Consider the following 22,762-nt stretch of genomic DNA (forward strand, 5'->3'; position numbering starts at 1 on the left):
CTTGCTGAATATCTTTTTCTAGCTCTTCCACGGATTCCTCCAGATTTAAGGATTCTTTAAGCAGGGAAGCTACAAATTTATTCATTTCACTCCCCTCTTTTCCCTCTGGAACTTTCAGGATTCTAATGTTGTTTCTCCTTGAGTAGTTCTCCAAAGATTCCACTCTCTCTTTTGTTGCATTCCCATCACGCCTTAAGTAATAAATCTTTTCATTAGCAGAATCTAGTTTGGCTTTTAGTTCATTTACTGTGCTTTCGAGAGAATCTGTCCTCTCAGAGAGAAGATCTACTCTCTTGTCCAGGGCATCAAACGCCGCTTTTATCTCCTGCTGGTTACGCTTTGATTCAGCGAACCCACTTTTAATTTCATGAAGTAAATCTTCCAGTGAAATCTTCTCCTTCATCTCAGAGGTCTCACCTGCCTTGTCCTGAGCGGCTAAAAGCCCAGCTTCTTCCGAGGTATTTTGGACAAAACAACCTGAGTCTTCTTCCCCTTCCACTTCCACCACCTCCACCGGGGTGGAACCTTGGGTATCATCTATATCGCCCATCTTATTAATATCATCTAGGGGTCCGCTAGGGATTTCTAGAACTTGAGGCAACACCGTAAAATAAGATCTAAGTGAGGGGGTAAGCCTCGCTGCACTACCTTTAGTATTTTTAGATCTTGATTTAGTGCCAATTTTTAAGTCTTTTGGTCCTTTTTGCACAGACAACCTGGGGGTTATAGCCGCAGTTACTGTGGTGGCGGAATTTGCGGTGTGGACGCCAGAAAACACAAAAATAGAAGGGCCCCGAATAATCTCTTTAGAGCCAGATTCAGATTCTTCTGCAGCGTCTTTAGCTCCCTCCTTAGCGCAGGGTTGAGACCCAGTTTAGTAAAAGTATCAGCGAGGGTGTTATCCTTGACAATGCCTCTGTCTAAAGTCTGTTCCCCATCGCCAACCTTACCACCCTTAACGGCCACACACCCCTGCCCGAACACCTTACTAGATGGTAGTGCTTGGACGAGTGATTTTTCTGCTCCTTCCTCCTCTGGTTCTGCCCTTGTCTTTGTCTTTGTTTTAGGTTTAAGGCGACAAATCCTCTGGGTTTTGCCCACGTTGAGGGCGCCGCCTGATTGAGTCCCTTTAGTTGTATTAGGGCACTTTAATGGTGTATGAAGGCTGCTGAGATCACCTCTAGCAGCCGCTCTGCGGCTCCTTCGCAGCTCCACGGCTGCCTCTGCCCACCGGGAAAGTGTAGCTGAAGGCAGGGTCTTGACGCCCACATCCACACACCTGAAAACTAGACGTTTTTGGTTGAGATTGAACTGAGGCCAGTACTGCCGTTTTCTGCCGCTTTCTGCTCTATTCTGTCTCCTCTGTAAAAAAAAAATTAAGAAGCCTGGGCGAGTAAAGGTAGAAACCTCCTTTGCTTGCTCCGCTCCGCTCAGAGCGGCTCCTGCCTCGGCTCCTGTCTCGGGAGGTGCCTCGGGCGTCGGACGCCGAACGCCGAACGACGACAACCAGCGTGATGTGCTGAGCACCGAGAAGGGGCGACGGACCACCAACGCGTCGACAAGCCGACAGACAGCCCAGGCAGCCCAGCGACAAAGCAGACGTAGGCGGGTAGAGATAGAAACCACCTATGCCTCTCACGGAGCTCCGCAGCTCCGCTTCGCTCAGAGCGGCTCCTGCCTCGGCTCCTGTCTCGGGAGGTGCATCGGGCGTCAGACGCCAAACGCCAGCAACAAAGGTAATGTGCTGAGCACCGGGAAACATGCTAAATAACTTCGGCGAAGTATGATCAAATCCACTTAGTGCATGCTCTCTTCAGGGGGAACCGCCAGTCATGCCGATTTCACCGCAGTTCACAGGGCTTACTGGAGCTCCACAGTAGAGACGCGACCTGCCCTAGCCGGCGGCCGCCATGTTTTCCGCCTTCCCACAGAATGCTGAGTGCCAGAAGATCATAGGTCTTAACATCTATCACATTCAATGTCCAGAGTGACATTTTCCTGAGAACAGTTCCAATAGGAGAGTTTCAATGTTTTTTTTTCTACTTCCCTAGCTACACAAGCTCTCTCAAAAGCAGTGAACATTTTGGTGATACCATCACCCTCTGCAAATGGGGGAATATCTCCTTTGGGGTGTTTTAGGTTAAAATATTTCTCTCTCACTATTTACTTGTATGCTGTCACCAGAGATAGGTTGTAGGCCCACTTTTTCCTTTCAAATTTCTATTTCGAGGAGCTGGGTTTCTAAACTCAGCAGCTCATTTATGAGCCCTTACAACACTTTTGTGCCACTGGTGTGCACTTTTTCTGACACACCGTCAGCGTAAAAAATGTGCCATGTGGCACCCTTTTGAAAAAGTGACACTTCTAGGCAGATGTGCCACTTTGTATACCCCTGTGCTACATTATACCTGCAGCTAGTATAATGTATGCAGGGTGGGCGTTCCCCCACATCCAAGCCTCATAGAAGAGGTGCACTGAAATCTATAAGATTTCAGCGGCCCACTTCTAGAAAGCCATTGCGTGAAAACCTTATGCCTGCCTCATAACAGGTGTACAACTGAAGCAGGCCTGTTCACATGGGGCTTGCCCCATGTGAAAGGAACATTACTGGAGTTGTGTCACGCTTCGGACACAACTCCATCAATGTAATACTACTTATTTGTCATTGAGTGCGAAATGATGCATAATACTGTTGTAATTTGGCAGTGATCGTGGTTAGCATCTAGCTGAAGCCATCTAGTTTTCGGCAGACATCTTGTCAGCCATGTGCTACCATGTGCTCACACTGTGCTCTGTCCTTCCTTACTGTTGTTTGCTCTTGTATTCTGCAAGTGAACAAACTATATTTAGCTTCTTCCACTCTGCACATGCTCAGTTAAGCTTTCAGCTGTCCATGCAGCTGTCTTTAGTCTGTAACTATCAGGATGTGTTTGCTAGGATCAGCAACTGTTAGCTCCTCCCTCTTGTTGACTTTGCATTTTCTGTATGACATATGTACATAAAATTTTCTTTTTGTACTTGTACCGCCTTCTTTTGAGCGCCTGTGTGGGTATAAAAGGTCGATGGTCCTTCTGTTCAGTGTGCTACTTCATACATTACCAAAGGGTGCTGTGTGAATGTAGTTCCACCTCATGAGGTTAATAAATAAAAAAACTATGTTTTATATTTCTTTGCCAACTTATATTCTATTGGTCTGAGGACTTGTGCATAGAAGGTCGAACCCCTTGCACTGGTAGGTCTTGCTGAGGCTCACCCCGACAAATTTGCCCCCAACCAGTGGGGCTCATCGACGACTCGGATGCCAAAGGAGTGGTCAAAACGAAGGATTGGAATCTCGCTGCGGATGATCAATGCCCGAGGAGACCCGTGTCTTGGCGACCACAGCGTTTTTCCTCTTTCTGATCCGTCCCTCCAGGTGGTGCTGGTCCTCAACTGAGATATTTTCTGTTGATTCACCGTGCAGTGACCATTTGGTCGATTCAAGAATTTGGCAGTTGGAATATGGATACAGGGATTGGTAAGAGTCGTTTTGATGCAACACTTGTTGTTGGTTTGATACTAGGGATTACTAAGATCGTTTGTTACAGCTTGCTGTTGGTTTTGGAATTTGTATTGGCCAATTTGGGATTCCGTGATATAGGTATATATAAATTGCAATTTATATAGGCATCTAATGAGGAGACTTTTCGGTACTTTGAGTAAGATTTGAACAGCACAACGTACAAGCGCACCTTAAGTGCTACTTTGGTTATAATACTGCATATGTTGCACTATTTTCAGCATGCCTGTGTCTAGCACAATTCATAGAATGTGTTGCTTTTGTGGTAGTACCAGTTTGAGACTCGATGAAGCTCAACCGCCTCCCCCGGAGGGGACGCATAATAGGGATATGTATATTAAACATGGTATTTCTTCTATAATGTACAGCATGTTAGGGAATGAATATACTAGTAAGAATCCTGAGTTGCGTTGGCCAATGCATGAATTGTTTGATTTACAAAAAGATTCAGTATGTGGAACAATGTATGTTTAAGCAAAAGACTAGGCAAGATATGTTTGACTGTGTACGAATGTGGGAGAAAGAAGTGCGTGAGCAAGCCTTGATTGAAAAGGATTCAGAAAAGGGGGTGGTGATCGACAGAGTATCTGAATTAAACAGAACACTCGTACCCAGTCAACAGATCAGGGCTTGATCCATCACCGTTTTTTAGCTCACTGCACCATCCCAGCTCAGAACCTGGCTACATGCAAATTAGTGTGTCCCTGGCCCAGTGCATCATGGGAACAGGGCAGACCAAACTACCAAGCCAATTCTTATACTGGAAAGGAAGCAAGCTTCCTGGGACAGGTTTCTGGCATTACAGCCATCTTCGGCCCGGCTTGCTTGAATCCTGATGGTGCAGTGAGCAAGGGACTCACATCTGAGTATACACTTCCACACTTATGGTGGACAAAACGATTCAGAAAAGGGGGTGGTGATGGACAGAGTATCTGAATTAAACAGAACACTCGTACCCAGTCAAAAGATTAGGGCTCGATCCATCACCGTTCTTTAGCTCACTGCACCATCCCAGCTCAGAACCTGGCTACATGCAAATGAGTCTGTCCCTGGCCCAGTGCATCATGGGAACAGGACAGACCAAACTACCAAGCTAATTCTAATACTGGAAAGGAAACAAGCTTCCGGGGACCGGTTTCTGTCATTACAGCCATCTTCGGCCCGGCTTGCTTGAATCCTGATGGTTCAGTGACCAAGGGACTCACATCTGAGTATACCCTTCCACGCTTATGGTGGACAAAACGATTCAGAAAAGGGGGTGGTGATGGACAGAGTATCTGAATTAAACAGAACACTCGTACCCAGTCAAAAGATCAGGGCTTGATCCATCACCGTTTTTTAGCTTACTTCACCAACCCAGCTCAGAACCTGGCTACATGCAAATTAGTCTGTCCCTGGCCCAGTGCATCATGGGAACAGGGCAGACCAAACTACCAATCCAATTCTTATACTGGAAAGGAAACAAGCTTCCGGGGACCGGTTTCTGGCATTACAGCCGTCTTCGGCCCTGCTTGCTTGAATCCTGATGGTGCAGTGAGCAAGGGACTCACATCTGAATATACCCTTCCACGCTTATGGTGGACAAAACGATTCAGAAAAGGGGGGCAGATGGAGATTCTGGTCCATCTTTTCCTCCTTATGCCTGTTCATCGTTGTCGTCTCACCAGTGTGCGTACTGTAGGTAATTTGGACATTGGGCTGCTGATTGTCTGGCATTGAGTGCTCATCAGTATATACGTGTACGGGTACAAATGAGAAATCGTTCAGGATATTCAGGGCTTTGAGGAAGCACGGATGATTGTGCTAGGTTTGATGCTAATACACGTGGACTGAATGGTTTTAACACTTTTTATAGACAGAACCAATATCAAATGTCTGATTATTTGCCATCTGATTTGAAAGATTCTGCTAATGCATATGATTGCTTAGGATGGGGTAAGGAATCAGTTGAAGTTCCAGTAGATGTCCACCCTTCTGAACAGGTTTTTTTTATCCCAGTTGAAGACTCTTTGTTCTTAGGATTACCCTCTTTACCTGGGTTGGGAATTTCTGGCCTCTCTCTTATGGTCTCACCCATCAGTGGTAGTACTGGTCATGCTAGTTTTGATCCAGTGGTTTGATTTCTTCCACAACTCTGGAGAAGAAAGTAGACCCAGGTATACGAGATGGTGATGTTACTACTCAAAAAATGCTCCTTCATAATTAAATATTAAAACTCTTCGTAGTCTTTAACATTTTTACCTGTAACCTACCATCACGTGTTTTTACTTAAAAGTCAACAAATTTGACCCAGAACTGAATCTGGGTGGTGAGATTCTCCCAGAAACGTATTCTATACTCTACAGTGGTAAGACCAAAGAACTTTGTCAGGGCACACTCCAGAAGATCATAGGTCTTTTTTTTTTTTATATAAACACCCTCTGTGAAGAGACCCTTTTTTATGTGTATTTTTTTTTTTTAATTTTTCCTCTTTTTTTCCCCTATTCTCCATCCTTATATCCCCTGTTTCCTTCGCCTCTTTTCTTGTCATTATATTTTAACTCAGTGACTCAGTGTACCATGTCTGTTTTAACCTGAGAAATATCACTAGATGTTACCCTGTTGATGATCATTAATAGACGTCAAAAGTTCATCTGCCTCCAATGGGGAATGGATGTTGTGCATTTTGTTATTATACATAACCCTCAGAAAAGCAGGGAACCTCATTTGAACAGTGGCTCCCAGAGCCCTAAACTTCTCAATTTTCTGGCCCAACTCAAATTGTCTATCAAGAGTAGATTTAGATAGGTCGGATCTTACAACATAAGAGAAGTCTGGAGCTTTTAAAGCAGTGGATTTTAGAGCTAAATTCAAAATCTTCTCTTTTACAGAATACGTCAAGAAATTGACTAGAATCTTCCTAGGTTTAGACCTTCCCTGTTTTAAGCGGAAGGGGTCTCTGTGAGCTCGCTGAATATCTTTTTCTAGCTCTTCCACGGATACCTCCAGATTTAAGGATTCTTTAAGCAGGGAAGCTACAAATTTTTTCATTTCACTCCCTCTTTTCCCTCTGGAACTTTCAGGATTCTAATGTTGTTTCTCCTTGAGTAGTTCTCCAAAGATTCCACTCTCTCTTTTGTTGCATTCCCATCACGCCTTAAGTAATAAATCTTTTCATTAGCAGAATCTAGTTTGGCTTTTAGTTCATTTACTGTGCTTTTGAGAGAATCTGTCCTCCCAGAGAGAAGATCTACTCTCTTGTCCAGGGCATCCAACGCCGCTTTTATCTCCTGCTGGTTACGCTTTGATTCAGCGAACCCACTTTTAATTTCATGAAGTAAATCTTCCAGTGAAATCTTCTCCTTCATCTCAGAGGTCTCACCTGCCTTGTCCTGAGCGGCTAAAAGCCCAGCTTCTTCCGAGGTATTTTGGACAAAACCACCTGAGTCTTCTTCCCCTTCCACTTCCACCACCTCCACCGGGGTGGAACCTTGGGTATCATCTATATCGCCCATCTTATTAATATCATCTAGGGGTCCGCTAGGGATTTCTAGAACTTGAGGCAACACCTTAAAATAAGATCTAAGTGAGGGGGTAAGCCTCGCTGCACTACCTTTAGTATTTTTAGATCTTGATTTAGTGCCAATTTTTAAGTCTTTTGGTCTTTTTTGCACAGACAACCTGGGGGTTATAGCCGCAGTTACTGTGGTGGCGGAATTTGCGGTGTGGACGCCAGAAAACACAAAAATAGAAGGGCCCCGAATAATCTCTTTAGAGCCAGATTCAGATTCTTCTGCAACGTCTTTAGCTCCCTCCTTAGCGTTGTCAGGGTTGAGACCCAGTTTAGTAAAAGTATCAGCGAGGGTGTTATCCTTGACAATGCCTCTGTCTAAAGTCTGTTCCCCATCGCCAACCTTACCACCCTTAACGGCCACACACCCCTGCCCGAACACCTTACTAGATGGTAGTGCTTGGACGAGGGATTTTTCTGCTCCTTCCTCCTCTGGTTCTGCCCTTGTCTTTGTCTTTGTTTTAGGTTTAAGGCGACAAATCCTCTGGGTTTTGCCCACGTTGAGGGTGCCGCCTGATTGAGTCCCTTTAGTTGTATTAGGGCACTTTAATGGTGTATGAAGGCTGCTGAGATCACCTCTAGCAGCCGCTCTGCGGCTCCTTCGCAGCTCCATGGCTGCCTCTGCTCACCGGGAAAGTGTAGCTGAAGGGGGGGTCTTGACGCCACACATCCACACACCTGAAAACTAGATGTTTTTCGTTGAGATTGAACTGAGGCCAGTACTGCCGTTTTCTGCCGCTTTCTGCTCTATTCTGTCTCCTCTGTAAAAAAAAAATCAAGAAGCCTGGGCAAGTAAAGGTAGAAACCTCCTTTGCTTGCTCCGCTCCGCTCAGAGCGGCTCCTGCCTCAGCTCCTGTCTCGGGAGGTGCCTCGGGCGTCGGACGCCGAACGCCGAACGACGACAACAAGCGTGATGTGCTGAGCACCGAGAAGGGGCGACGGACCACCAACGCGTCGACAAGCCGACAGACAGCCCAGGCAGCCCAGCGACAAAGCAGACGTAGGCGGGTAGAGATAGAAACCACCTATGCCTCTCACGGAGCTCCGCAGCTCCGCTTCGCTCAGAGCGGCTCCTGCCTCAGCTCCTGTCTCGGGAGGTGCATCGGGCGTCAGACGCCAAACGCCAGCAACAAAGGTAATGTGCTGAGCACCGGGAAAAACGCTAAATAACTTCGGCGAAGTATGATCAAATCCACTTAGTGCATGCTCTCTTCAGGGGGAACCGCCAGTCATGCCGATTTCACCACAGTTCACAGGGCTTACTGGAGCTCTACAGTAGAGACGCGACCTGCCCTAGCCGGCGGCCGCCATGTTTTCCCCTTTCCCACGGAATGCTGAGTGCCAGAAGATCATAGGTCTTAACATCTATTACATCCAATTTCCAGAGTGACATTTTCCTGAGAACAGTTCCAATAGGAGAGTTTAAATGTTTTTTTTCTACTTCCCTAGCTACACAAGCTCTCTCAAAAGCAGTGAACATTTTGGTGATACCATCACCCTCTGCAAATGGGGGAATATCTCCTTTGGGATGTTTTAGGTTAAAATATTTCTCTCTCACTATTTACTTGTATGCTGTCACCAGAGATAGGTTGTAGGCCCATTTCTTTCCTTTCAAATTTCTATTTCGAGGAGCTGGGTTTCTAAACTCAGCTGCTCATTTATGAGCCCTTACAACACTTTTGTGCCACTGGTGTGCACTTTTTCTGACACACCGTCAGCGTAAAAAATGTGCCATGTGGCACCCTTTTGACAAAGTGATGCTTCTAGGCAGATGTGCCACTTTGTATACCCCTGTGCTACATTATACCTGCAGCTAGTATAATGTATGCAGGGTGGGCGTTCCCCCACATCCAAGCCTCATAAAAGAGGTGCACTGAAATCTATAAGATTTCAGCGGCCCACTTCTAGGACGCCATTGCGTGAAAACCTTATGCCTGCCTCATAACAGGTGTACAACTGAAGCAGGCCTGTTCACATGGGGCTTGCCCCATGTGAAAGGAACATTACTGGAGTTGTGTCACGCTTCGGACACAACTCCATCATGTAATACTACTTATTTGCCATTGAGTGCGAAATGATGCATTATACTGTTGTAATTTGGCAGTGATCGTGGTTAGCATCTAGCTGAAGCCATCTAGTTTTCGGCAGACATCTTGTCTACCATGTGCTACCATGTGCTCACACTGTGCTCTGTCCTTCCTTACTGTTGTTTGCTCTTGTATTCTGCAAGTGAACAAACTATATTTAGCTTCTTCCACTCTGCACATGCTCAGTTAAGCTTTCAGCTGTCCATGCAGCTGTCTTTAGTCTGTAACTATCAGGATGTGTTTGCTAGGATCAGCAACTGGTAGCTCCTCCCTCTTGTTGACTATGCATTTTCTGTATGACATATGTACATAAAATTTTCTTTTTGTACTTGTACCGCCTTCTTTTGAGCGCCTGTGTGGGTATAAAAGGTTGATGGTCCTTCTGTTCAGTGTGCTCCTTCATACATTACCAAAGGGTGCTGTGTGAATGTAGTTCCACCTCATGAGGTTAATAAATAAAAAAACTATGTTTTATATTTCTTTGCCAACTTATATTCTATTGGTCCGAGGACTTGTGCATAGAAGGTCGAACCCCTTGCACTTGTAGGTCTTGCTGAGGCTCACCCCACACAATTTGCCCCCGGCCCCAACCAGTGGGGCTCATCGACGACTCGGATGCCAAAGGAGTGGTCGAAACGAAGGATTGGAATCTCGCTTCGGATGATCACTGCCCGAGGAGACCCGTGTCTTGGCAACCACAGCGTTTTTCCTCTTTCTGATCCGACCCTCCAGGTGGTGCTGGTCCTCAACTGAGATATTTTCTGTTGATTCACCGTGCAGTGACCATTTGGTCGATTCAAGAATTTGGCAGTTGGAATATGGATACAGGGATTGGTAAGAGTCGTTTTGATGCAACACTTGTTGTTGGTTTGATACTAGGAATTACTAAGATCGTTTGTTACAGCTTGCTGTTGGTTTTGGAATTTGTATTGGCCAATTTGGGATTCCGTGATATAGGTATATATAATTTGCAATTTATATAGGCATCTAATGAGGAGACTTTTCGGTACTTTGAGTAAGATTTGAACAGCACAACGTACAAGCGCACCTTAAGTGCTACTTTGGTTATAATACTGCATATGTTGCACTATTTTCAGCATGCCTGTGTCTAGCACAATTCATAGAATGTGTTGCTTTTGTGGTAGTACCAGTTTGAGACTCGATGAAGCTCAACCGCCTCCCCCGGAGGGGACGCATAATAGGGATATGTATATTAAACATGGTATTTCTTCTATAATGTACAGCATGTTATGGAATGAATATACTAGTAAGAATCCTGAGTTGCGTTGGCCAATGCATGAATTGTTTGATTTACAAAAAGATTCAGTATGTGGAACAATGTATGTTTAAGCAAAAGACTAGGCAAGATATGTTTGACTGTGTACGAATGTGGGAGAAAGAAGTGCGTGAACGAATGAAGCGTGAGCAAGCCTTGATTGAAAAGGAATCAGAAAAGGGGGTGGTGATCGACAGAGTATCTGAATTAAACAGAACACTCGTACCCAGTCAACAGATCAGGGCTTGATCCATCACTGTTTTTTAGCTCACTGCACCATCCAAGTTCAGAACCTGGCTACATGCAAATTAGTGTGTCCCTGGCCCAGTGCATCATGGGAACAGGGCAGACCAAACTACCAAGCCAATTCTTATACTGGAAAGGAAGCAAGCTTCCGGGGACCGGTATCTGGCATTACAGCCGTCTTCGGCCCGGCTTGCTTGAATCCTGATGGTGCAGTGTGCAAGGGACTCACATCTGAGTATACCCTTCCACACTTATGGTGGACAAAACGATTCAGAAAAGGGGGTGGTGATGGACAGAGTATCTGAATTAAACAGAACACTCGTACCCAGTCAAAAGATTAGGGCTCGATCCATCACCGTTTTTTAGCTCACTGCACCATCCCAGCTCAGAACCTGGCTACATGCAAATGAGTCTGTCATTGGCCCAGTGCATCATGGAAACAGGGCAGACCAAACTACCAAGCCAATTCTTATACTGGAAAGGAAGCAAGCTTCCGGGGACCGGTTTCTGGCATTACAGCCGTCTTCGGCCCGGCTTGCTTGAATCCTGATGGTGCAGTGTGCTAGGGACTCACATCTGAGTATACCCTTCCACACTTATGGTGGACAAAACGATTCAGAAAAGGGGGTGGTGATGGACAGAGTATCTGAATTAAACAGAACACTCGTACCCAGTCAAAAGATTAGGGCTCGATCCATCACCGTTTTTTAGCTCACTGCACCATCCCAGCTCAGAACCTGGCTACATGCAAATGAGTCTGTCACTGGCCCAGTGCATCATGGGAACAGGACAGACCAAACTACCAAGCTAATTCTAATACTGGAAAGGAAACAAGCTTCCGGGGACCGGTTTCTGGCATTACAGCCATCTTCGGCCCGGCTTGCTTGAATCCTGATGGTTCAGTGAGCAAGGGACTCACATCTGAGTATACCCTTCCACGCTTATGGTGGACAAAACGATTCAGAAAAGGGGGTGGTGATGGACAGAGTATCTGAATTAAACAGAACACTCGTACCCAGTCAAAAGATCAGGGCTTGATCCATCACCGTTTTTTAGCTTACTTCACCATCCCAGCTCAGAACCTGTCTACATGCAAATTAGTCTGTCCCTGGCCCAGTGCATCATGGGAACAGGGCAGACCAAACTACCAATCCAATTCTTATACTGGAAAGGAAACAAGCTTCCGGGGACCAGTTTCTGGCATTACAGCCGTCTTCGGCCCTGCTTGCTTGAATCCTGATGGTGCAGTGAGCAAGGGACTCACATCTGAATATACCCTTCCACGCTTATGGTGGACAAAACGATTCAGAAAAGGGGGGCAGATGGAGATTCTGGTCCATCTTTTCCTCCTTATGCCTGTTCATCGTTGTCGTCTCACCAGTGTGCGTACTGTAGGTAATTTGGACATTGGGCTGCTGATTGTCTGGCATTGAGTGCTCATCAGTATATACGTGTACGGGTACAAATGAGAAATCGTTCAGGATATTCAGGGCTTTGAGGAAGCACGGATGATTGTGCTAGGTTTGATGCTAATACACGTGGACAGAATGGTTTTAACACTTTTTATAGACAGAACCAATATCAAATGTCTGATTATTTGCCATCTGATTTGAAAGATTCTGCTAATGCATATGATTGCTTAGGATGGGGTAAGAAATCAGTTGAAGTTCCAGTAGATGAGAAGGGTCCCTATGTTACAGCACATTTTTTGGGTCTACTGATCAGCTTCTGGTTGATACAGGAGCTACTTGTAGTGCCTTATCTAAACAATTGGTTCCAAGGGCTCCCATGTCTGTCTTAACCATTACATTGATAGGTGTCGATAGAACACCTTCCCTTATCCCACTGTCACAACCACTTGCATTTCATGTTGAGAAATTCACTGCTCCTTGTCCATTTTTGCTTTCTCTCAACACACCAGACAATATTGTGGGTCTTGATATGCTCAAAAATTTTAGGGCTATGATACAATGTTTTCCTGAAGGTGTACGTGTTATTCTGAATGAAAACTACCCCATGATTGAGAGATCTTGTCTTTATAAAGAGGACACTGCATTAGCTTGACTCCTAGTACTTTGTGGGCTACTTCAGACACTGATGTAGGGCAAATGGTTATTCCACCAGTACATATTAGTGGCAAGGAAGGCGCTTCGTTGCCACGCTTGCCTCAATACAAAATTTCTCAGGAAGGCGAAGAAGCACTTGTACGCATTGTTCATGATTTAATTGAAGTGGGGGTTGTGGAAGAAGTTCCTTATAACATTTGCAACGGTCCTATTCTTCCCATTTTTAAAAAAGATACTGACAATAGGATTTACAGATTCATTATTGACCTACGAGAAGTTAACAAGATTGTAATACTGCAATACCCAGTGGTTTCTGACAAAACAATATTTCTTACTTTGGTTCCTCTGACAGCACCACAAAGTGTCACAAAAGAAATTACAATATTGTAGACCAAAGGTTACCTACTTAGGTCACCTTCTGTCTAAGGAGGGGCGTTCACTTACATCAGATCGCATTCAAGCTATATCAGATACACCAGTGCCTTCTACTCAGAAAGATGTCCATGCATTCATTGGTCTTACTTCCTTTTGTAGGCAATGGATATTAGTTTTTTCACACATTGTTAAACCCTTGTTAGCGCTTTTGACCAAAGAGCCTCCAATGCCCCTTCCATGGACAACTGAATGTCAGAATGCTTTTCATCAGTTACGTCAAGCTCTTTGCTCAGCACCAGTGTTGGGCACTCCAGATTACACCAAGGCTTTTATACTTTATGTTCATGAGAAAGATGGGTGTGTATTGTCAGTTTTAATACAGACACACGGTGATAAGCAGTGTCCCTGTGCATATTTTTCAGCTATTCCTGATCCTGTTGCTCGTGCATTACCTGGCTGTTTCCGTTCAGTTGCAGCAGCAGCTGTGTCCATACGTCAGAGTGAAGGGATAGTTTTGTCACATAAATTGTTGGTGCTAGTACCCCATGCAGTAGCTGCCCTTTTGAACCAAACTAAAACGCAACACTTGACTAGTGCCCGCTTGACAGGATATGAATTGACACTGTTGGCCCCTCATATTACTCTGAAGAGGTGTGCGACTTTAAACCCAGCTACGTTGTTGTCATATCCAGCCACTCAGCCTCAGTCACAGGAGTCTCATGATTGTATATTCCTTACTGAGAAACAGAAAAAGGGTTGCGTTGATTTGCAACATACGCCCCTTTCAGATGTAGATGGGGAACTATGGGTTGATGGGTCTTGTTTGAAGTTACCAGATGATTCAGAAAAGGGGGTGGTGATGAACAGAGTGTCTGAATTAAGCAGACCCCTCTTACCCAGTCCAAAGATCAGGGCTTGATCCATCACCGTTTTTTAGCTCACTGCACCATCCCAGCTCAGAACCTGGCTACATACAAATTAGTCTGTTCCTGTCCCAGTGCATGATGGGAACAGGGCAAACGAAACTACCAAGCCAATTCTTATACTGGAAAGGAAACAAGCTTCTGGGGACCGGTTTCTGGCATTTCAGCCATCGTCGGCCCGGCTTGCTTGAAACCTGATGGTGCAGTGAGCAGGGGACTCATGTCTGAGTATACCCTGCCACACCTATAGTGGCCAAAAACGATTCAGAAAAGGGGGTGGTGATGAACAGAGTGTCTGAATTAAGCAGACCACTCTTACCCAGTCCAAAGATCATGGCTTGATCCATCACCGTTTTTTGAAGTTACCAGATGGCACGACATCAGCTGCATATGCAATTAAGACACTTCAGCCAGTAGTGGAGACAGCTCGTATACGACAGAAGTCAGCTCAAGCAGCTGAGCTAATAGCTTTGACACAAGTGTGTGAACTTAGCACTGGCTTGTGTGCGAACATCTATATAGATAGCCGCTATGCTTTTGGAGTGGCCCATGATTTTGGCCTACTTTGGAAGGAAAGAGGCTTTCTTACATACAACGGAGTGCAGATAATGCATGGAGAACTAGTGCATAATCTCTTGACTGCGCTAACGTACCCGAAGAAAATAGCTATTGTTAAGTGTAGCGCACACAACAAAGTGACTGACAAGGCAGGCAAAGGCAATGCCTTTGCAGATCACGTTGCTCGTGAAACTGCGATGCAACGACGCGCTACTTCTATGTATGTAGTTAAGTCACAAGCTGAACTTTGGCATGATACTAGACAAGAAGTTCTAGACATACAGAGATCTACTTCTGTGGATGAGCTTGAGCAATGGTCTTAAGAAGGACTGTTGGATGATGAGGGCTGTTGGCGAAATAAAGATATGAATAAATGGAAATTGCCTTTAGCCTTTTACAGCCTATGGTTCAGATGGCACATGGGCTGGCACATGTCGGAGCCTCTGCAATAACGACATTGCTTATGCAAGTTTGGAAGCATCCTGAAATTGCCGGCACAGCTAAAATGATAGTATTGTCCTGTTTGATCTGTAGGCAGTATAATCCTGGTAAAGGGACACAAACTCCTACAGGAGGGTTTGCTACACCAACGACACCTTTTGAAGTTTTGCAAATGGATTACAACAAACTTGAACGCTGCAACAAATTGACGTATGTTCTAGTGGTGGTATGTGCCTTCAGTAAATGGATAGAAGCACACCATACAAAGGATAATACTTCGCTCATGACAGCAAAGGTGCTTTTAAAGGAATTCTTCCCTAGATTTGGTATTTGAATTCTTTTGTGAAGTGACAACGGACCTCATTTTATTTGGCAAGTTGTTGAGTATCTTCTGAAAGGATTAGGGATCAAAAATAAGTTCCATGCAGTCTCCCACAATCAGTAGTGCTAGTGGAAAGGCATAATGCTACTTTGAGGCTGAAACTAGCAAAAATACGGGCTTCCATGTCTTTGAAATGGCCTGATGCATTGCCCTTGGCATTATTGTCTATTAGATCGGTGCCACATTCACAATCTGGACTTACACCATATGAAGTGGTATTCGGGAGACCAATGAACATTTGGGGAGTTCCCAAGCCACGCCCCATACATGATGTACCATGCGTTCTGATGAGTGACAATCTATCATAGTTGACTGACAGTTTGATTTCTATTCATCAACAGGTTTGAGAAGCTCTTCCAGACAGATCCACAGGTGAGGCCCATTAACTCCGGCCCGGTAACCATGTGATGGTCAAGGTCTTCGAGAGGTCGAACAGCTTGGAACCCAGGTGGCGAGGACCAAAAGAAGTGCTCCTGGCTACGAGGACAGCGGTTCAAGTGACGAACAGGAAGAACTGGATCCACAGCACTCACTGTAAGCGATTGTCGCCTACTTTGGTGGAACCTGCTGTGCTGACTGACAATAGAGAGATTCTGGATACAGAAAAACCTTGCCATATCACCTGACGAATCTGAGGAAGTCTTCCCGGACCACACGATCCCTGAAGTATCACAGTACCAACTGAGACCATGGAAAGAGTCTGCATTGTTGAAAAAGACTGGTTGAGCTGCCATCCTGGGTCGGTGAAACGGAGTGCTGATTTGGCAAGGGGGGATCAGTCCTACATAGTTTCACCTGTCTTGACCCTTGGTGAAGACACCAATGGCTGCCCAGGACTTTAGAGCTCCAACGATTGATTCAACAACAAAGTGATTATGTCTGCAGGGAGATAAAATGTTGCTAAGATCTGTTGTAAAAAGATCATTGTGCTGTAGGATTTCTTGTTGCTATGATGGCTGTAGCAGTGACAACCTGGTTTGTTGAAAAGTGTCTCCTGCTCGGCAGCTGCTGATCGCCACTACCCCAGTACCAGTTGAAAATAATTACTTTACGCTTTCATACCATGATCAGAAGCATCGACAATCCTACTTGAACAACACGTTTATTCAGATGCTGCATCACACTCAATGTGCCACGAATACTACTGACTGTTGGGTGTGTGGGATGATACCTGCTCACCAGAAGAAGGGAGGAACACCTTTTATTCCTCTTCCCTTTTCTCATAATGGTCCTTGCCAAGCCTGGTTTGTGCTTTTATTTGCTTCTGAAAGGGCCACCATCTCAAGGATGACAGTAGGACGGATTAATTATCGCCTCCAAAAGGTGTGTTATCCCGATGAAGATGGTTACCCTCAAGCTAAAGGGACTAAATGGGAATGGGAGGAGTATCGACCTGAAAATATTTCTACACCATATGTTTTCACAAATACAAGAACTATAAAGAACAGAGGACCATTTGTGATTTCTGTGTATAGGCAGTGTTCGGAGAATTCCAGTAGGATGAAGTGAGTGTACTATGGTTCCAAGGTGCCAATAACATCCCATCCTCGCACAATACTTATTTTGTGTGTGGTAGCAAAGGATATTACCAACTCCCAGTTGGATGGTCTGGAGTATGCTATGTGTCCTCTCTGTTGCCTTCTGTGTTTTTGGCACCTGCATTGTATCATCAGGACTTTAAGTTGTAAAACAATATTTCCAAGAACAGAAATAAGAAATAAGAAGACAATAAGTATTGATGAAGTAGATCAGACTGATACCACTTTGCAACAATATGTTGATTTCAATTTGGGCTTGTTTTTCTTTGTGGTTTCTGCATTAACCCCTTCACTACTCATGACGAGCTCAGCTCGTCATGAGTCACAGTGGAGTTGTGCTTATGACGAGCTGAGCTCGTCATCAAGCAATGGTATTCAAAGTCACCCAGCACAGGAGAGGAAAAGCCATAACAGCCAAGGTGTTAAACAGCAGAAAGGTAAGACGATTGACTAGAGTTGTGAAAGTTGGTACCAATCAGACGTCTATGGCATTTGGGAACATTACAGAAGAGCTGCAAGTTGCGAGGATTGTAGCACTCCAAAATCGAATGGTCCTAGATGTGATTTTGGCTGATAGAGGTGGTGCATGTCGCATCAGTGGTAGCAGTTGCTGTGTCTACATTCCGGATCACTCTCCTTTAGTGTTTAATGCAATCTCTAAAATGCATAAGATTGCTGCAGAAATGTATCCAGAGACTGGTACATGGACTTTTTCAAGCCGGTTCTAGACATTAATTATTACCTGGGGCTGGAAGCTACTGACCATCATATATGTAATACTAGTCATATTAATTACATGCTGTGTATGTATACAATGTGGTCCCATGCTTTGCTCCATTTTTGTCACTGCTTGTACACCTACTAAAAGAAATGTTGCAGAAATAAAAGCCCAACAAATGCTGAATAAAGAAATTACTGAAATAATGTTAATAGATGTACAGGATGCATATTTAGATTACCCCAAATGAACGAATGTCTTCGGCTAATGCTAAAAGAGTTTTCTGTTGTAATTTGGCAGTGATCGGGGTTAGCATCTAGCTGAAGTCATCTTGTTTTCGGCAGCCATCTTGTCTGCCATGTGCTACCTTGTATTCAGCATGTTCTCTGTCCTTCCTTACTGTTGTTTGCTCTTATATTCTGCCTGTGAACAAACTATATTTAGGTTCTTCCACTCTCCACATGCTCAGTTGAGCTTGCAACTGTTCATGCAGCTGTCTTTAGTCTGTAACTGTCAGGATGTGTTTGCTAGAATTAGCAACTGGTAGCTCCTCCCTCTTGTTGACTGTGCATTTTCTGTATGAGCTTATATGTACATAAAACCTTCTTTTTGTACTTGTACTGACTTCTTTTGAGCCCCTGTGTGGGTATGTTCCTTCTGTTTAGTGTGCCACTTCATACATTACTAAAGGGTGGTGTTTGAATGTAGTTCCACCTCATGAGGTTAATAAACTCTTTGTTTTATATTCCAGTTTCTGTGCCAACATCTATTCTATTGGTCTGAGGACTTGTGAAGAGAAGGGTGAACCCCTAGCACTGGTAGGCCTTGCTGAGGCTCACCCCAACAATACAGTTAGAAAGACACATTCAACATTTCGCAAAGAGGGGGCACTGAGAAGTGATTCATCGCAGTCTTCACGCAGCGATGCGTCACTTAAATAAGACCCTCAGTCTCTTGGCCAATCGTTTTAGCTGGAGGTCTTCTTTTGAGTTGACCTCAGCTGTTTCTGAGAGGACTGACTCATGTCCACTCTCAGTACCATTATCAGTGATAATGTTCTCATCCTTAAATTGGGCTACAACATCTGGGTGATCTTTTTTGAAGAAATTTTGAAACAAGGTCTCAGGTTTGTTCGTTGCCGTGCACAGAACATGTATTTACATATACTATAACATTATTTACAGTAACACAAAAAAAATTATAAATAAGTGCTTTTTCACAATTTATACAAAACAATTATCACAAATAAGTTTTTATGACTTCAAGGTTGTACCCTACTGAATGATTCTACCAGGTTTGAGGAGGATTTTTTTTTAATTTGGTATAAACCTGGTCACACAAAGTCTTTAAACCTAATGTATGTTTTTTATGCCATTACACTCATGGAAGTGTTTCAACAAGCCTTTTGCGGAAAAAGCATTAGTTTTTTACGAATGTCTCAAAGCCGACGCGTTTCCAAGTCCGTGATTCATTTATCGGACTTTTCTTCAGGGCTTATTAGATGGGTACCTGTATTGAAGCAAGGGGAGGACATACTTTAATGTGGGACCTTCAAATATAATGTCACTTACAAGAGGGTTGTTTGGCATTTGTTTACTACCTTCTTGTACTGTATAACCGAGTCTACTGTGTTTGTCTGAGACTCTTGACTGGCGTTTATTTTTTAATCTGCAAAGTAAAACACAAGGGATGTATCTCTTTTACATTGGGGACACTGTGTTACTACTTCTGTTTAATTGCCCGGAATATTCGGAATAACTTACATTTTAAATGACTTTTGTTTCTGCCACTCTGTGTCCTTTGAGCTGAATTTGGTGCAGGTTTTAATGTTGAGAAGCTCATCGGGTGCTGTAAAATTACAACAGTGCGGTTTCAGTTAGAAGGCTCTGAATGTTAAACGTCTGCAACTTTTTATATAAAAAAACACCTTTACTTACTTCTGGCTTCTGGTTTGTTTAACGGGACGCCATCGTTTAGGAGGGGGCGCAGCCTCTATTGTTTGTATGTTGTTCTTCCCCCCACGGTCACCGGGTACTGTAACGTTTAAACAGAGCGGTTTCAGATAAACGCTCCAAATGTTTTCATCAATTCTGATACCGTAGCACTTACAGATACTTCTACAATGTGAATTCTTAAGGTCCAATTAAGGGGTCATGTCAAGCTCCTGATCATGGCTACTGGTTTCAGGCATTATTTCACTAAAGTTCTGACCTTTTAAGAGATTTAAAAAAAATAACTAAATTACTCTGTCCTGAATAAAGTACAGATTTTTAAATTTGTAAATGTCTGTTTCAGAGACTTAACCAAGGCCCTAGCAATTTATTTGAGAAATTTTGAAAAAAAAGCCAATCACAAATTAGTCTATATAATGGCAATGTTGGGATTTAATCATGTGTTAAGTCATTGACAAAGTAGTGTAGCAAATGAAAAGGTGTGTACCCCACCGCTGATCCACCAATCTAAGATACTGTGTCTCTGCACAGTTTACTAAAATGTTGTAAACCATGTAGAGTGTGAGATATATTCCCAGGAGAAGATGTCGGAAACAAGCAGCTAATACTAACTCTCTTTTTGTGGTAATGTGGGTGAGCAGTTAATCTCATCAGGGGACAGTGTTAAACATTTTTTGTAGTCCTCGAGGTAATAAATGTGACACATACTGAAGGATAAATAACAAGATTCTTTACATAGGTTTATGAGAACCAAGACATAAAATCGGAGATATATGTTATACAGTTAAAGGAACTTGAATACATTTTTGTAGACTTTTAAATATGGAGAGAAATGCTATGCAGTTCAAAATATACAGTATTTTCAGTATCTAGCCACTCAGTGGTTGAAACCATCAGATATTTACCATTTCAGTTGTCAGAGAACGCAGTGGAAGAGTATCGCTTGAATGGAGTTCAGTAGACCATCAACACAGTTACCGTCACAGGTGATGGCAGCAGATCACTGCCGGTCTATGGATGCCAAAGACCGCCAACTCAGCGGTAGTGGTTGCTGGACGGCTGTTGTGGATTTTGATGGCAGTTGCATAGTGGTCACTGGAAGAAGAGATCAACTGAGGAGTTTCAAAGTTCACCAGCACCAATGGGCCACAGGTGTGTTACAGAGCAGATCCCTCTTCTGAAGAGGCAGATGCAGATCCTGCATGAGGAAGGTGTGACCACCTCTGCTCAAATCACCCATTGTCTCTGGATCTGGAGATCTCTTGCTCTCTTCCCATTGGTCTAGAAATATGTCTGGTGATGGCAGGCTGGCTAAAATTAGACCAGAACAACACCAGTGTTTGGTAGGCTTTCAAGGAATTGATGTTTTTTTTATATAATAACAAGCAGCGGGCAGAATTGTCAGAGTTTGATTGAACAGAATTCCATTACAATTCTGTGGAATTCGGATGGGGCAGAATGGTACTATTTTCTTAATGCAAAATACACCCTTACATCCAAACAAGGCCGGAAGAGGGAGCAGTCTCTCCATGTTTAAAAAAAATTGTAGACTAAACTTTGTCCGAAAACATAGAGAGACTGCTTCCTCTTCCTTCACAGTTTAGAAACAAACCACTGCAGATTATTTCAGCCAGCAGAGCGGCAGAATTTATCAGTAATTCTGTATAATAGGAGTAACTCAGGATTACCCATATATCCATCCAGAGCTAATTTTAATAGTTAGCATATTATTCTAGTGGCAAAACATAAAATCCTTTTAAAAAGGTGCCTAATATAAAAATTATAAACAATTGCAATGATATGCTTTGCCCACCATTAAGTGCTTGGTCTGAATATTCTCTTAATGTATATGTATTTTACACACTTCCGTGTTACAGTGTACCGATAAACATGTCGTCTTTTTTCCCATTCTCTTAGGTCAAATCGCAGTCAATAAAGTGATCGTACAAACTCAAAAGTCAGTAAATGACCTGAGAAAATATAGATGGTTGGAAAGAATACACAAGATAGCTGTGGAGAAATATGAATCTCAGTATCCAGCCGCTGAGGCAGAAATCCATTCCATTGAACAGTCCATTGCGGCTAACGCAGCAGAAATTCAAATCCTCCAACAAGATCTAAACTCGGAAAGGACACTGTTTCAAAATTTGAATAATTTCCAAATCTCATTGAGAAACTGCACCAGTTTACTGAGCACTGTTGCTGGCAAGACCAGTGCGGCCAACATGTACCTGGAGCTCAGTGAAGTTCTTGATGGTCTGCTTGGAATCCTGAATGAAATCGTAGTGACTCTACGCCCCCTGGTTGAAAGTAGTACAGAGTACTCACTCCTGATCACTTCTAAATTACCAACCATCATAAAGAGGCTGGAAGAGGCTAACAAAGGGTTGAAAAAAGCTGCAGCGTCCTCCTAAATCAGTGTGTTCCTCTAGCACTGCAGTCTGTGTGCAATCCCTGTAATCTGCTTCTTTTCATGCATTTTGCTACACAATACCTTTGGTTGGAGCTCTCACATCTCCTAAGTTTCTCTCCTGAATTTGGAATGGGCTGCTAGCTGACCAGGTCCTCTAGCCTAAAGAAGGCATTAAATCAAGCACAGAATCAACTGCCTGCCAGACTCAGTTTTTCCTTATATACAGAAAAGTGCAATCTCATTAACCTCTTTTTCAGTCAATGAATACAGACCATCCAACAGCACATCGACAGCACCAACCCTTCTTCAACTCTTGCAACTGCACTTTGCCCTAAAATCCAGCAACAATAAATCTTTAAATTCCCATCTCACCATAGTATTCCCTCAAAGGCACTTCTTATAAAGATAGGGATGCATTTAGAATATTTTGCTGATGGGCAACACTGTAAGTCTTCCTGCTGCACTGCCTTACAGCAAAAGAAAAGGACAGGAATGTGCCTTGTTGATCTGATATGGCTCATTCCTGTCCTCATTCCCTGCACTTGTGCCAAAGTAACTGCCATGCACCAGGGTGCAAGGTTGTCTGCATTATGGACATTATTGTTTTTGTGCAGGAAAACACACCATCCTGAACAAAAGCAATCCATGGAGGCAATTACCTCCTCTATGTGCTATGCT

At 43.8% G+C, this 22,762-nt stretch overlaps 1 protein-coding gene across 1 annotated transcript in view; it reads left to right on the top strand.

Annotated features, from left to right (window-relative positions):
• Positions 1–22,085, top strand: part of LOC147726095 (uncharacterized) — a gene marked incomplete at its 5' end in the record, with an annotated part of 29,271 nt that extends 7,186 nt beyond the window's left edge. Inside the window, one exon of the mRNA XM_086963415.1 lies at positions 21,562–22,085. Within this exon, the coding sequence (XP_086819541.1) occupies positions 21,562–22,085 (524 nt within the window). The remainder of the gene's footprint in view (positions 1–21,561) is intronic.
• Between the last annotated feature and the right edge of the window lie 677 nt (positions 22,086–22,762).

The sequence above is a fragment of the Lissotriton vulgaris genome, chromosome 3_1 (assembly GCF_964263255.1).
Source record: "Lissotriton vulgaris chromosome 3_1, aLisVul1.2, whole genome shotgun sequence".
Lineage (NCBI taxonomy): Eukaryota > Metazoa > Chordata > Amphibia > Caudata > Salamandridae > Lissotriton > Lissotriton vulgaris.